This window comes from Amphiura filiformis, unplaced genomic scaffold (genome assembly GCF_039555335.1).
Source record: "Amphiura filiformis unplaced genomic scaffold, Afil_fr2py scaffold_22, whole genome shotgun sequence".
NCBI lineage: Eukaryota > Metazoa > Echinodermata > Ophiuroidea > Amphilepidida > Amphiuridae > Amphiura > Amphiura filiformis.
The window spans coordinates 1,748,734-1,763,495 of NW_027305486.1; the positions used below are offsets into that span (position 1 = coordinate 1,748,734).

At 35.3% G+C, this 14,762-nt stretch overlaps 1 protein-coding gene across 1 annotated transcript; it reads right to left on the reverse strand.

Annotated features, from left to right (window-relative positions):
* Window positions 1–256: 256 nt before the first annotated feature.
* LOC140143460 (uncharacterized) lies at window positions 257–5,767 on the reverse strand. The gene is made up of 3 exons (XM_072165293.1): window positions 5,419–5,767; window positions 3,678–3,834; window positions 257–1,816 (listed from the first exon to the last, which is right to left on the reverse strand). Exons 2-3 carry the CDS (start codon window positions 3,821–3,823, stop codon window positions 511–513), a joined length of 1,452 nt encoding a protein of 483 aa, XP_072021394.1. The 5' UTR covers window positions 3,824–3,834; window positions 5,419–5,767; the 3' UTR covers window positions 257–510.
* Between the last annotated feature and the right edge of the window lie 8,995 nt (window positions 5,768–14,762).

Below are 14,762 nucleotides of genomic sequence, written 5' to 3' on the forward strand. Positions count from 1 at the left end.
GACCTGAGCGCAAAAAGTCCATTTGGCCCCTCAACATGTATGCACTAAAGTTACGTATAGTTTCTTAGGGTTTCATAATGTTTAATACATGTTACATGTTACAGGGTGAAAACATCATGAAAGGTTGTGAAAGATTTGTTTTCGCCCCTGAACATGTATAAAACATAACCAAACTATACGAAACTATACGCAACTTGAGTGCATACACGTTGAGGAGCCAAGTTGACTTACGGTCTTCTTGCGCTCAGGTCTTCAATCGTGTTTGGTTCCAAATTTCACCACATTCATTAAAAGACAAACGAGTCTAATGCATAACATTGTTACCATGATCACTTTAAATTTTTCTGAGAAGCGAAATTGCAATTATATAATATTTATTGTTACAGTCTGTACAACTGCAAAAACAAGGGCAGGCACTTTTAAAACAAGGGCAGGCATCTTCATTTTCCTTTGGAATTGTTCAAAATGAACAAAATCCACAGTATAAATTAACAGTCCTAATGGGCTTGTTTAACGAAAGAATATCCTTTTTCTCAAATTAACGTCAATCGTGACCATAGACGGGTTAGGTAACATTTGAAATTCGTACTTTGAACAGATCCTAACATGTGGATTGATTGTGCGAAATTCATCCAGATATCGATGGAAGATAATTTTATCTTGATCTTGACGTCTTGAATACAGAAGTTTTGCTTGCTTGAGCTTTGGTAACGACAAAAGTGTCTCAAAGATGGCTTCTGTAGACAGTATCGGTGCTATATGAGTATAACTATGGTATATCGGTTCCTGGAAAATAGTCAATGATTGTAACGTCGAATGATATTTCAAGGCTTTTAACCCTATATCTGTGTATGGTATGGAATCGTTTAATAATAAAACCTTTAGATTTGATAGATCACGTGCTATTATTTTCATAATGTCGTCAGTTACGCAGTTGCAAGCGCAAAGCCCCAGTTCTGTCATATTACCTAGAGCTTGGGTCATAGTAGCGAAAGATTCCGGGTTAAAGAAAGCCTCTGTTACATGAAGATGTTTAAGCATTTGTCGATGACTTAATTCTTGTAAGATATCGTCCATACTGTATTCCTCTGCATGTTCATCAGCAACATATTTAGCCGTTATATAATGACGGCTTGTAAGATCTCTAAGGTTATTAATAATTTTTTGGAGGATCTCCTCCAGAACTGCAGCCTGGCCATAGCCGCGTCTGACACTAAATGAAGTAGTGAAGTGAAGCAGGCAGATTTCTTGAAGCTTTGGTAATCCAGACGTCAACATTTCCACGTCTTCCTGTGATATATGGTAACATTTATAAAGTGTTAGGTGGCGTAGATTTTGGCATTGTAGAATTCCTGGTATGACAATGTCTCTGAATTGTATAATTGAGAATATCTGAAATTCTGAAAATTCATCATGTACACAATTAACATAGCCGCTATACCTAGCAACGAATGATAACTGAAGTTTCTTAAGTTTTGAAGGTAAAGCAAAATTAGTCTTCGAAAAATACTTAATTATGTCCTTGTTGCAATAATACAGTGGATGTTGATCTGGTGAAAGAAATGAAAGAGTTTGAAGATTTGGACACTTGGTGGTTAGGTATCGCATAAGGGCCCAGTTTGACGCCCTGAGGTACACCACTCTCAGCGACGAGTCAGTGTAGGATTGAAGGAATCGCAGGGTCGTATTTACAGACTTATCAGTTTGCTTATCTTTTGTCGGGTGTGGTGGTGGATACCAGTTGCAATCATTCCAAAGATCTACAGTTTGCCACAAATGTGGTTCTTTGATGAGACAGTGCCATCTTTTACATGTTCTGTCAAATCAAAAAAAGAAAAAAGCATCTTAAAAAGTCAGTCAGTCAGGCAAAAGTGGAAAACAATATTAAACAAATAATATAATGTTTTAAAAACACCAGTCGTTTTTGAATTTTTGTGCAAACATAATTCACATCCGGTTATCAGCGTTAAATATGCATAGTACTCTGTTACGTTTAAAGTTGAACATTTGAAATAAGGGAATGTCAATGTTAAAGTTGAGCATTTGTGAGCATAACATGTCCTAGAGTGTACATAATGGAATCCTCGGCAGTGCTTCCCTGTAATGATGTTTTCTTGAAATGAAAACTTCATTTTGCGACAAAGAATAGATCTATGAAAACAAAATGCCAAGAATTATTATGACATCGCGTTATTATCTGATTCGTCCCATATTACAGTTATTTACAGTGTTCAAAGTCATACATGATTTAATTGTGACGTTAATTCTAACACATGGGACATCATGATCATGTTTTCCTTTTCATGAATTATATGTTCATTGGCAAGGGATTTGTGTTCACGATTTTAATCATCATAGGCTGACGTACGTCTTATGATTTGATTTGATTTGATTTGATTTGGTACTATAAGAATAACATACAAATTACACTACATATACAGTATTATTATAACAAAATAAAATAAATTGCACATCAAAATTGCTGCATGGACATGAAGTATAACGAAATTACAAATCAACATAAGTACCAAGGATAGTCCAAAAAGCCTTGGGAAAGCTTATTTCCATTGGGGTCCTTTACAAGCAAAAGAAAACAGGAGACAACGTGCACAAAGGACGCAAAAAGCAGATATGTGAGACCAGCTCAAACTCTAAGCTGATTATTCCGAATCTGTGCCAAAATGTTGTGCTACATCCTTTATTATACTGATGTATTCACCTCAAGACCTGATTAGGTATCAACTTTGAAATATGTCCAAGTTACGTGGTTTTTAATCAAAAGACACGACAATCACACAGTTTTGATTAAAGGGGGTGTGAGTTGGAAAGTTCCTATGCTATTGGCGAGAAAGATATACGCTTTTGATAGGTAATCAACAACAGACTGATCCTCAAAATGAAAAGGGCGCGGTCAGTACAGATTCTTATCGATCGATGACATACGTTGACGGTCAATCACTAACGAAATTAGTCATTGATGTCGAAATCAGAATAGGAACTATTTTGTTCAGACAATTGTTGGTTAAGCATCGCATAAGGGCCAAATTTGACGCCATGAGGTACACCCATTTCAACAAGGAATCAGTGTTTGCAACACTGGGTATTAGCATCAACAACAACTCCCCGCTTTAGGAATGTCTTGACTACTGCTGCCTTTAATGGGTATCTATTCCAGAAGTCTACAGTTCGTCATAAGTGAGGTTCTTTGATGAGGTTGAGCCTTCTTTTACAGGTTCTGCCAAATTGAGATAGTTAGAGAAGACTTAAATACTAACAAAATGATGGCTACCTTTGTTTAGTTTCCCGTTAGCTGACAAGTCACCCTGGGTGTTTTTTCTCACTGGCGAACTAAAACGTAGAATTTTTAGCCGTAAATCAATTTTACTTATACTTATAAGTACATAGCTAGAATTTCCCAATTTTACACACATTACGACGCCATAGCGATATTATGTGGAAAGTATCTATACTTATTTTGATACGATGTTTAATATAGAAATGGGGAGGGTTGCAACCTGCATGTCAGATCAGGAATGTTTTTAAATTTGGGTTCTACTTTTTCTAGGCTTTCTTTTTATCCACTACATCAAAATAAAGCATTGTGTTCTCATCTGATATTTTCACGATATCTGCTGCGCGCAGCCTCAGTAATACTAATAACGAAATAGATTACAAACCTCGATGCTGTAAGCTTCTCAGATATAATCAAGAAAGAAAATATCTTAAGTAGTACATCATCTATGAGTATGTTGATAATACACGCTGGGTCATCTTTTGTCAGTGATTTCGTCAATCCACTTCTCCGACTCTTGATTTGGCCCATTTTGTTATTCGCTATATACAAAGAAACAAACGAGATATAAGAAAGAGAAAAACGAAAGAGAAACAATGAAAAAAGAAAGAAACAATGAAAAAGGAAAGAAAGAAAGAAAGAAAGAAAGAAAGAAAGAACGAAAGAAAGAAAGAAGAAAAGGAAAGAAGGAAAGACAAAATAAATGATATGAATATATGGAAGGATGAAAAGAATGAAACGAGAAAAAAATAGTTTTCAATTTGAATTTTATTCATTTCAGAAATTTAGCGATAATGACGCTGATTCTGGTGGTGGTGGTGATGATGATTCTACTAGAAAAATATACGAGTGGATATTCATACGTAGTGGTAGATAAAACGATTAAAGAGTTTAACTGGTGAGCTGGTTCCAGATGAGCGAAAAATAGTGTAATGTTGAAGTTAAACTCTTTAATTACTAGAAAAATAATTTCAATTATATAGACATTCGATAAAATTATAATAGTATACCGTATAATGTACAAGTAGAAAAACAACTTCTCTAACATCAAAGCTTGAATACACAACGTAGATTTTTATTCCTGATCTTTCGTCGGGCTGATTCCCAAGTAAACTCCACTCTATATACGTACTGCTGATATTATACACGACTCCCAAAAGTCTTTGCTTGTACGTTGACCATAAAGAATGGGATCTCTATAGTATAGCAATATTAAAACATTTCTACAATTTCAGCTGATTCAGATATTGAATTTGCAAGCTATGCATAATTACATATAATACTGGACGATATCTTTATCAAACGACCGAATCGACAAGAGAGTTAATATGGACGCAAACATTCTGTAGTCTTACAATCAGGGAAAATAATGTTGTGATACTCTGGTATACTAAATGTGACCGTACCATACGAATGAAACGTAAAGTCGGCAAAATGTAGGCCTATTCTGAGATACAGTGTAAAATGTGCGTGAAGGTCGTATTCATAGGTACCTCAATTAGGCATCGCAGTTTTTTACCATTGGCTTCGCAGTTTCTCCAACATTGATTGAGTGGGAATGGGGAAAGGGGATGGTTTGTACTTCTAATGAAACATAGTTACAATAATTTCGCTGAACTATCAGAGCTATCCTATATATTGTCAAAGTGTGCCAACTATATTTGTTCTTGATTGTAGGTTTCTGATGGTATAAGATTCGTAACTGTTTTGTAGTAAGTTGGTGGGATAAGACAGTGGATCACGAATTGAAATGGCCTTTTAAAAGAAACATACCACAACAATTGATTTTAAACTTAAAAGTAAGAAAATTAGGATTATTTGAATATACTATTGGCAATTCACTTTTGTTAATCCTCATCAATTGGTGAATTAAAAAAAAGAAAGAATTATCTATTTAAAGTCTTATTTATTCTTTTTGATATGTTCCTTGTTTTGTTGCATTTGCAGAAGTCAATCGTCATTTAGGTAGCATTTTAGCAACATAGTTTAAAAACGAAATGTGTTTACATCGCCAACTACAATGACTTCAGAAATAATATTCATGTAATAATATAAAATATCTACCAATATGATCATTTGCAAGTACGTATATTTAGTTATTATTTACATGTGCTGGGTATACTCACATTATAAAATGAAACGTAGCATACATTCCACGGTCTGGATAATGAACAGATGTTGGTACATGAACAATTGTCATGCTTATAGGAATCCACCACTAGTGATGTCAGTACTACTACATACATCACAATCAATCAATCAATCAATCAATCATGCACAGTATGTACTATCGTGTACGTAAGAGATAAAATAAAATGCGAACCTGTCGAGTATACGTGTATTATAAATTATGTAAGCTGCAAATATGCAGTATTGGCAGTGTTTTTCAACAGAGAGAGAAGGCGGATCTTAGTATATAAACAGTCATCTATTTACTCGTTTGTTATCCTATGACGTTCAATAGACACAGCCATGACAATATCCACATTCTACTTTGTCATCATTGCCCATGCGCATTATGATTAAAATAGATGTCGCTGTGTAAGATCGTGATACCTACGACGCTACACACGGTCTACAATTAAAAAAATGTAACATGCTCTCTAAAATATTTTAGTCGGAATTATCGACAGAAGAAAATAACACCCCACACACACACATACACCCCACCCCCACTGTGTGGAGGGGTGGGTCGGTGTGTGTATATGTTTGTGTGTTTGTTCGGTCTTTTGGTCATTTGCTATAATCAATAATGTTAAATCAATTAAATGTGAAACGTAGGCTTCCCATTTCCCGTTAAACATTAACTAAACAAAAAGCAAAAAAATATTGATATATCAAAATCATGTTGTGTTGTGCTTGAGGAAGATGTGGTACCTATTTATGGCAATAATGTGTGATTCTCGGTGTATGGCGTAATATGTTGCGGAGTGTATGTCCTAGGAGGGGGGGGGGTGCGTTAGTGTTTAGTATTTTGGCATATTTGCATAAAAATAATTGAAACACAACACGAAAGCTTTACATTTTCTGGTAAGCAGTAACTAAAAAGGGTAATGTGAGAAATAAGTATTGTTTATTAATTTATCAATTAAGATAATCGAAATATTAGAAAAAAAATACAAGGTATGTCACCGCCGTGTAAAAATATGTTTTCATTATTACTTTAAAATATTTTACTTTTGTCTTGGCGTCATCTGCTCAAGTACATCCCACTCAATATTTGAGTAGAACATCCTTCTTAAGTTATTTTTAGCATGTCGAATATCTATACAAGGCCCCACGCGGAAATAGAATACATATTAAAATGGATACGCTTAAGGGTAGTCGATAAATGAAATAAACATATGGTTTCAAACCACGGATTTATAACGACCCTGCTTCAGTCTGTTGCCTTTTGTTACACTACAAAAACCAAGTGTTTGTTTCCAAATAGTTTAGATTGCGATGTTCCAAACGCAGCACGTGAACCGTACGTTTTCACGTACGCTTTGACGTACGTTAATACGGTGTTAAATATTGCTAGTCTCGATTGTGCTCATTCGTCACGTAGGAGAACAAGTCGGCTGGAATAAAGACTATAAATCTGATCTAATCTAATCTATGTCGATAGTGGGCGTAGTGATTAAAAAATTAACAGTAAGTGCAGGCTCCTGAGTTGCTGCCTAATTCAAACAGCCCGCTTTTGATTTTGACTAAACTTTTGACTTAACAGGCTGCTTAAACTTAATTGTATTTTTGTGCTCCCCAAATATTAAAGTTGCCCAAAAACATATAATTTGGCATATTAAAGATCACTACATCCATATATCATGACTTTATCTTCTAAATGAGACTTTTTCGTCCTGAAAATTGGGTGCGTTGCATAAAATCATCATAATTCAACGTAGCATCTGCGTTTTATACTACGTTGGAGTCCAAAATAGGAAATTGCAATAGAGAGATTGCGATTTCCAAACGTAGACATCGGACGTACGTTGATCTATTCAAAACCACTCTCCTGTATCGAAGCGAGGTCACGTATTTAGCTATTTTTGAAGATATTCCACGTGCAAAATCGACGTAGATACATCGTTGAAAATGCACAAAATTTGTCCATTTCACAATATGTTAAAGACAGTCAAAGATAATGAACATACGAAGGAAAGTCTAGTTATTATTATGATCCTTTTTTTTTTTTTTATATCATTATAATAAAGGTACAGCGATGTGTTAAAAATGGACTAAATTTAAACGCAATATTCATACGCAGAGATTGTCTATTGAAATGTGTGTGATACTTTGCGTATAAAAAATGACCTTGCGATTTGACATTTGGGACTCAACGTAGCATTAAAACGTACGTTCCACCATGGTTCCACGTGGAAATAGGCTGATTTTACCTCGAGTCTAGGTAAAGGAAACGTAGAGAACGAGTGTTTCTCTACGAATGTTATAGTCAAAATATCATGTGTTTTTGTACAGCTGAGGGGTGGTGCAATAACTTTGTGTATCCCCGAGGTGGTGAAGTATTATAGGGGTGGGGGGGTCAAAGATTGGTTGGCAGGTCAAAGGGGGGGGGGGGCGAGCATTTTTTGCAGGTCGAAAGTTGGGTGGGGAGGGCAAGGAAATTTTGGCTCAGATATTTTAGGAACATTAAGAACACGTTCAAATATGCACAATTCATGATCGGTTATTTATTTATTTATTTATTTATTTATTTATTTATTTATTTACACACAAATTCAAAGTATAGACCTCTGTATAATTTATAAACAATATACACTACACATAAAAAATACTACTACAAGGGATTTTCAACATATAAGAATCCAAACAATCAAGTACCAACATGCACAGTTTTGTCCTTATATCACTTTTGGGTCACTCCATATGAAATCAAGGAGGCGCCCCACCTGACCCCCTCAGATTTGCTTTATATTTTAGTCATATATGGTACATGTAAAAATATTAAAAACCTGCAAATTTGAGGTCTGTAGCTCTTACGGATTTTCTGTGGCAGCCATTTAAAATTGGAGTAGGGGGTCTAAATTTGGACCCAAAAGTTGCCCTTCAAATAAATTTCATCTTTGGGAGTCTGTGCCTTCTTTATAAAAAGAGAGAGAGGTCTGAAACTTTGTATACCCACTAACTGCATACCCAATTTGTCAAAAAAATAAAAAATAAAAAAATTCTGTAATTGCGGGTTGTGTCACGGGGTCATTAAATAAAAAAGAAAAAATGTAATGTTTTGTAAACTGGCAAGTTTAGCCCCCTAAATTCACATTTTTGTCAGATTAATTATTTTTGTTATCACTGATGCTATATATAGGATAAATACAATGCATATCCAAACAATTGAGGTCACAACTCATTTACATTTCGAACAGCGCCCTCACGAAGATGAAATTTATTGCAAATTCAACATTTTCAGGGGGCCCAAAGTCGATGTGGTCCTCCTTCAAAATCTATAAAACATCACTTTTATATAACTACTAGTCTTAAATTACAACTTACTGCTAAGTCCCAGTAATTGTATAGGTTGACTTCATATAAAACGACAAGCCCAAAGTTGACCATTTTCTTATGATTGCATGTACTGCAAATGTGCCGAATTTGGAAGGCTTAAAAGTCAAATATTGGCCCCAATATTGAAAATGGAAATAAAAGTAACTAGGGCCAATAACTAAGCATCTAGTCATTTATTTTCAATATTGTGGCCATTTTGACGTTTAAACCTTCCGAATTCGGCACATTTGCAGAACATGCAATCATAAGAAAATGGAAATAAACGTAAATAGGGCCAATAACTACTCATCTAATCATTTATTTTCAATATCGTGGCCAATTTGACTTTCAAGCCTTCCGAATTCGGCACATTTGCACTACATGCAATCATAAGAAAATGGTCAACTTCGGGCTTGTCATTTTATATGAAGTCAACCTATACAATTACTGGGACTTAGCAAAGTTGTAATTTAAGACTAGTAGTTATATAAAAGTGATGTTTGCAGGTTTTTAATATTTTTACAGGTACAACATATGACTAAAATATAAAGCAAATCTGAGGGGGTCAGGTGGGGCGCCTCCTTGATTTCATATGGAGTGACCCTTTTGGGTTTATAACAAAATGTTTTCAAGCCTCTATCGTGATTGGCAGCTGCATAAGACATCTCTTTGATAGCTGATAATGCCCATCTATTCACCAAGTGGCTATTAACTGATGAGCACTGTCATTATGCTAATATGAAATCATTGTTTATCAACAAAGGCGAGGGACTCGTCAGCCGTACTTCTTGTACTATATGAAATATGGTGGGCGATTTGAAATGCACGTGCCCTGAGCAAACTACGATGCGTACGCACACTGCAGGGCAAAGAACAATGGAAATTGTCAGAATTCGCGCGCATACTGCCGGGCAATGACGTCACATGTCAAGTGGTCTATACCCGATCAATGTTGGTGTTGCCTATAGCCTATATGTTTAAAATTCAATATGGCTACCGAACTGTCATGTGGTCCAATGGATTTGTGCGCTGGACTTCTGTATTCTGTATGTAATTGTATTTAATATTAGGGAAATGAGACTGGGCGAATTTATGTATGACGTAGAGAGGATTAAGATCCCTTTATTGATCACTGACCCCACCGACTACCCCGGGCTGATTTCATGCAAAACAAATCCCCAGATGACTGACTATAGGACATAGCGCCACAACACGAGCGTTGGTAAAGTATGTGGCCTCACTGCAATACGTAGCTACGTAAAAACGTACGTGTTAACGTACGTAAAGACGTACGTCCTACGTCTACGTTTGGAAAATCGCAATCTCTCTAATGTCATTTTTTGTACGCAAACTATCACACACACATTTCAATGGGCAATCTCTGCGTGTTTACATCGCGTATAAATTTAGTCGATTTTCAACACATCGCTGTACCTTTATTATAATGATTTGTTACAAACAAAAAGGATCATAACAGTCAATGATAATGAACATACGAAGGAAAGTCAAAATCGTTTCCTATTCTCATACGTTAGAGCGGCGTTTCTGGTGCGACAGCGTAGTGAAGCAACATTTTCTTCAGAGCGGCAAAGCGGCAAACGGCAGTAAAGTATGAAACCAATATAAATACTGCCCTAATAATACGATGTCATACTGATTCTTGACACATTAATTTGGATAAAAAAGTTCGTTTTAGGGGAGTTTTAGGGAGTTTTAGGGAGTTCTGTACTTGTAAGCCATTGCTAAATGCATATCTAATACTGATTTCCCAATGTGAATGATTTTTGTACAACATTATTAAAAGAAGACCTTTTAGACAAATTAAAGTATTGTCTGATTATAGCAAGTTTTAGTTACTTTTATAGCCGATATGTAACACAATATATCCTTTCTTTTTTTCTCTGTTTTTGATTCTGCAGAACATGTAAAAGATGGTACAGTCTCATCAAAAAGCCACACTTTAATCAATTAGTAATATTCCATATTACTGGCCTATTTATTTGGTTGATTAGCATGTAATTAGTAATATTCTATCGGTTTATTATTGATTATTGATAACTTTAAAACTTGATTGATTGATCGATTGATAGCCATTCCACATTATATTCCTTGTTTATAGGCCCCTATGGAACGTCTATTAATTTTGAATAGCATCGTACATTAGATAAATAGGCCTATCAATATTGATTTATTCTATTCAGCAATATCAAGGATTACTATCAAACTTCTCACAGAGTAGTTAGTGGCTCAGTGGTAATGCACTGAGTTTTTCAACAGGGGAGGTCCCGGGTTGGATTCCCAGCTCTGCCTATTTTTGTCAAGGCTGAGAAAAAAAAGCAATTTCTGAACTGCAAACTTATTTGGCGCGCGATCTGAACTGGTCCTTTTCCGATAGATGTGTCTCGTACAGGAACACTCCCTCTGGAATCCAAACCAGGTTCCTGCTCATTATACATCTCTAAAAGCTGCATTTAATCATAAAGGAGTATTAGTATCACTGTAACTGCTAGGAAGCTTACGCCTTACGAAGTGACTTTCGTCCACTACAGATTTCATCGAAGTGGAATCCCTGGCACTACACACAATTCCAAGGGGCATGTGAAATTTCATTAACGTGGTTACCACAAAAATTTCTTTAGAAATAAATCTGTTTGGGTTACGGAGCTTTAAGAACCGCTGCGTTCACGTTGATCATGGCTGTACTTTAATAGTACATAATAGGTAAATATCCAAACGGCACGGATTGACAGAGACTTCTTTTAAGAATGAAGGTGGTTCCTAAATCTGGGCGATTTTCTTTCCAGAAATTCCATACGTCTGACTAGTTTTGTCGCCATCATCCGGCCAAGTTCGCTTTTGAGACGGGAATGTAATATGAACTGATGTGGCGTAGACATAATGTAGACAAATTTAAGACTTATTTTCAAAAGCAAGGTTAATTTCAACTTACGTTAAATTTTCGTGGCTCATCCGAGCATCACTTCTTCGGCACTGGGGTTGGAGAAGTGCTGGATGACGTATCGCTACTCAAGACACGTGACCTTTGCAATGAACGTAAACCACTTAACCCAAGTAACTTCTAAATTTAAATTAAGTAATAGCTGGCAATACGTAAGATGCTTCGTTACCTAGTTAACACCGAAATAGGTCAATACATATAATTTCTATTGATTGTGACCTATTTTTTGCCTTTCATTGGTAGCAAATTAAACAAAATATCCTATATAGTGCAAACTATTCTTTTTGATAATTTGCTATGACAAGACAAGACATTTTTAAAGCTATTCGCAGTCCATTTCTTCACGGAGAGTCAAGAGACAAAGTTCGCGGATACCCAAAAACAAAACAAAACTTATCACTTTGTCAGATTCGAGATCTGTAATTCAGTATATGATATTTGCATTGTGCCAAAACATGGGGGGGTTGATATTGTATCACCCATCTAAAAACATGAGGGATGTCCCCCCTGTCCCCGGGATTGATGCACATGTTTGCAGTTATGATCTCGGTATATAGCCTACGTCATTCAACATTTGAGGGAAGATGAATTATTTTGAATTTGTTAAATTCATTCACTATAAACAGCAGCCGTAGCGATAAATTAAAGATGATCGTCAAGGATGTGCTCAAAATTCAGCAAATTCATTTAAAATTTACGCTCAAATTGCCACGATTCAGATCTTCACAGTCACATCATTGTAAAACCCGTTAATCACAGCTGGTCCTAGTGATGTTTTCTACATGGTACATTGTAAGCAAAGTCGACATTATAAACTCAACAATACGGACCTTACTTTAGTTAACAAATTTATTCATAAAATAGACATTATCGAAGTAATTTATAATTTATCAATTGTGAATCATATTTTACTCTTTATTTCTATACGTAACAGTTGCTTGAAATGATCTCATTATTGTTTAATGTTAACAGCATCATTGAAATAAAATCAATGTTGAAAATCTGCTGCGTATTATTGTCAATAACACGCACGTAGATATAAATTATTTATCATGAGATCTTTTTAACAAACTGTAACAGTTTATCACATTACATTTTTGTTGATGTATATCATCATTAATTTTTTTTTTAATTTAAGAAAGGTGCAAAACTCGCCAGAATATGACAGATTTATAAGTGGTTAGAAAACCATCCTATAAATAATTTAAAATTTTCTCATGTACTCTATACTGACTTCTTACCAGTTTAATATAATTTTAAAACATAAAGCTTTATAAAACATTGTATAATTATATCAGTGTAATTATAATTATTAACTAATTTGTTGTATTAAATATTGAAGATAACCACCAGTCCAGAACTGTTTACATTTAAATGTCTTCGTAAATTTTAACAAAAAGTTACAGCTATTGAACAGCTATATTTAACCTGCAAGTGTAGGGCTTACGTCAGTTAAAAAAGTCAATTAATGGAATATGAAGGCTTTTATTTCATCAACATCTTGAACAATAAATTGCTTTTTACAAACAAAACAAAGTAAACTCATAATTATTATTAGTATGTAATATCTTGCGCACGGCACTGAGCAATCCTAAATTGAATGATGAATAAATGAATATATGAATACAAAAGCCACCTAAGTCCATACTTTGGCCAAATTGAGTTACGCATGGGAAATTGTTGCTATACATAGGCCTGTCATATGCATGAAAGAACAACTCAAATTCATTCTCTGTGTCTATTGGGCATGTGAAAATAGCATGTATGAAAGAATCACCCAATTCCATGATTTGAGTCTTGTAACACATTGATTGAAATCCAGTATGTATAAAAGTCCACTTGTAACACATTCATTGCTAGAGAATGACTTTTGAACAAAAATGGGTTTAATAAAGGAAAGTGTGTGGTTTATATTACATGGCAGAATGCTTATCAACATTATACATACCTGTGTGCTTTATTTTGTATTATCTTACTAGTGGTAATCTCATTCTAACATTGTTGTCTTTGTATATGATTCAAAAACCAAAATTTAAAATGAACCCCACGAAGTCCCTGAAATGCTAATCGTCATACCTAATACAGGTTAATCCACTCATTTGCACGTAAAACTTACCATATTGACCAGGTAAATCTAACTGAAGGAATTAAAATGATACACGGGTTTTTCTCTCAAAATAACTTCGCATGGACTTAGGTGGCTTTTGTATTCATGTATTCAAATGTTTTCCACGTCACCGACTTTGAGTGTATTACACAAACAAGGGAAGAGGCTTACGCATCATACACTGGAACATAGAAACATTCAAACATTACAAACCAGCGCACGAGATCAAATTAATGATGCTTAATCGTTATTCTTAATATATCAATATACAGGGGAATGGAAACATACAAATGGAAACATGACATGCATAGTAAAGACTCCGGACATACCTGCCTGTGCGCGGACTCAAAACCAAGCCCTTTCGCTTGCTGGGGGGGGAGCTCGCTAACCACTGAACCACACAGGCTGTCCCTGATAAACAGTCTGGTACTTATAGATATAAGCAGTCAGAGTAAACAGTACAAACAACACATTACTTACCAGTGTACGAAATCAATTAATGATGCTCAACCGCCATTTAAATGTTATTTAAACGTTTTGACCAAAACTAAAACGTGTTTAAAACATGTTTATTTTTGTTGGGATACGATGACCAAAATTTCTTATGATTGAAACTAACATTAACAAGTATGGCAAGTGTCATTTCTATAATCTATACACGTAATGCCATTATCTTACTCGCTATAAGCAGGTGAATGATCAACTCTGACTCTGACCCTGCATTGGATTTGAGACACAAAATAACTAATTATACAGACTTGACATATAATATGGAATATGTTTCGCAAAATACCACGGCTGGTCTGGAAGGGGTCTGCATAAACCGCATGGGGTAAATATTAATTGGGGTGTGTCGGGAGATGGTGTAAAATTATTGGTTGATAGAAAATTTGCTCTCCATTAGTTTACATTATGGCGCT

What these genes read in the sequence shown, in the direction of transcription:
- LOC140143460 (XM_072165293.1), bottom strand. Translation starts at nt 3,823, where the DNA reads ATGGGCCAAATCAAGAGTCGGAGAAGTGGATTGACGAAATCACTGACA. An exon ending in GAGAAGCTTACAGCATCGAG is followed by an intron (nt 1,817 to 3,677) that starts GTTTGTAATCTA and finishes TTGATTTGACAG; the next exon opens with AACATGTAAAAGATGGCACT.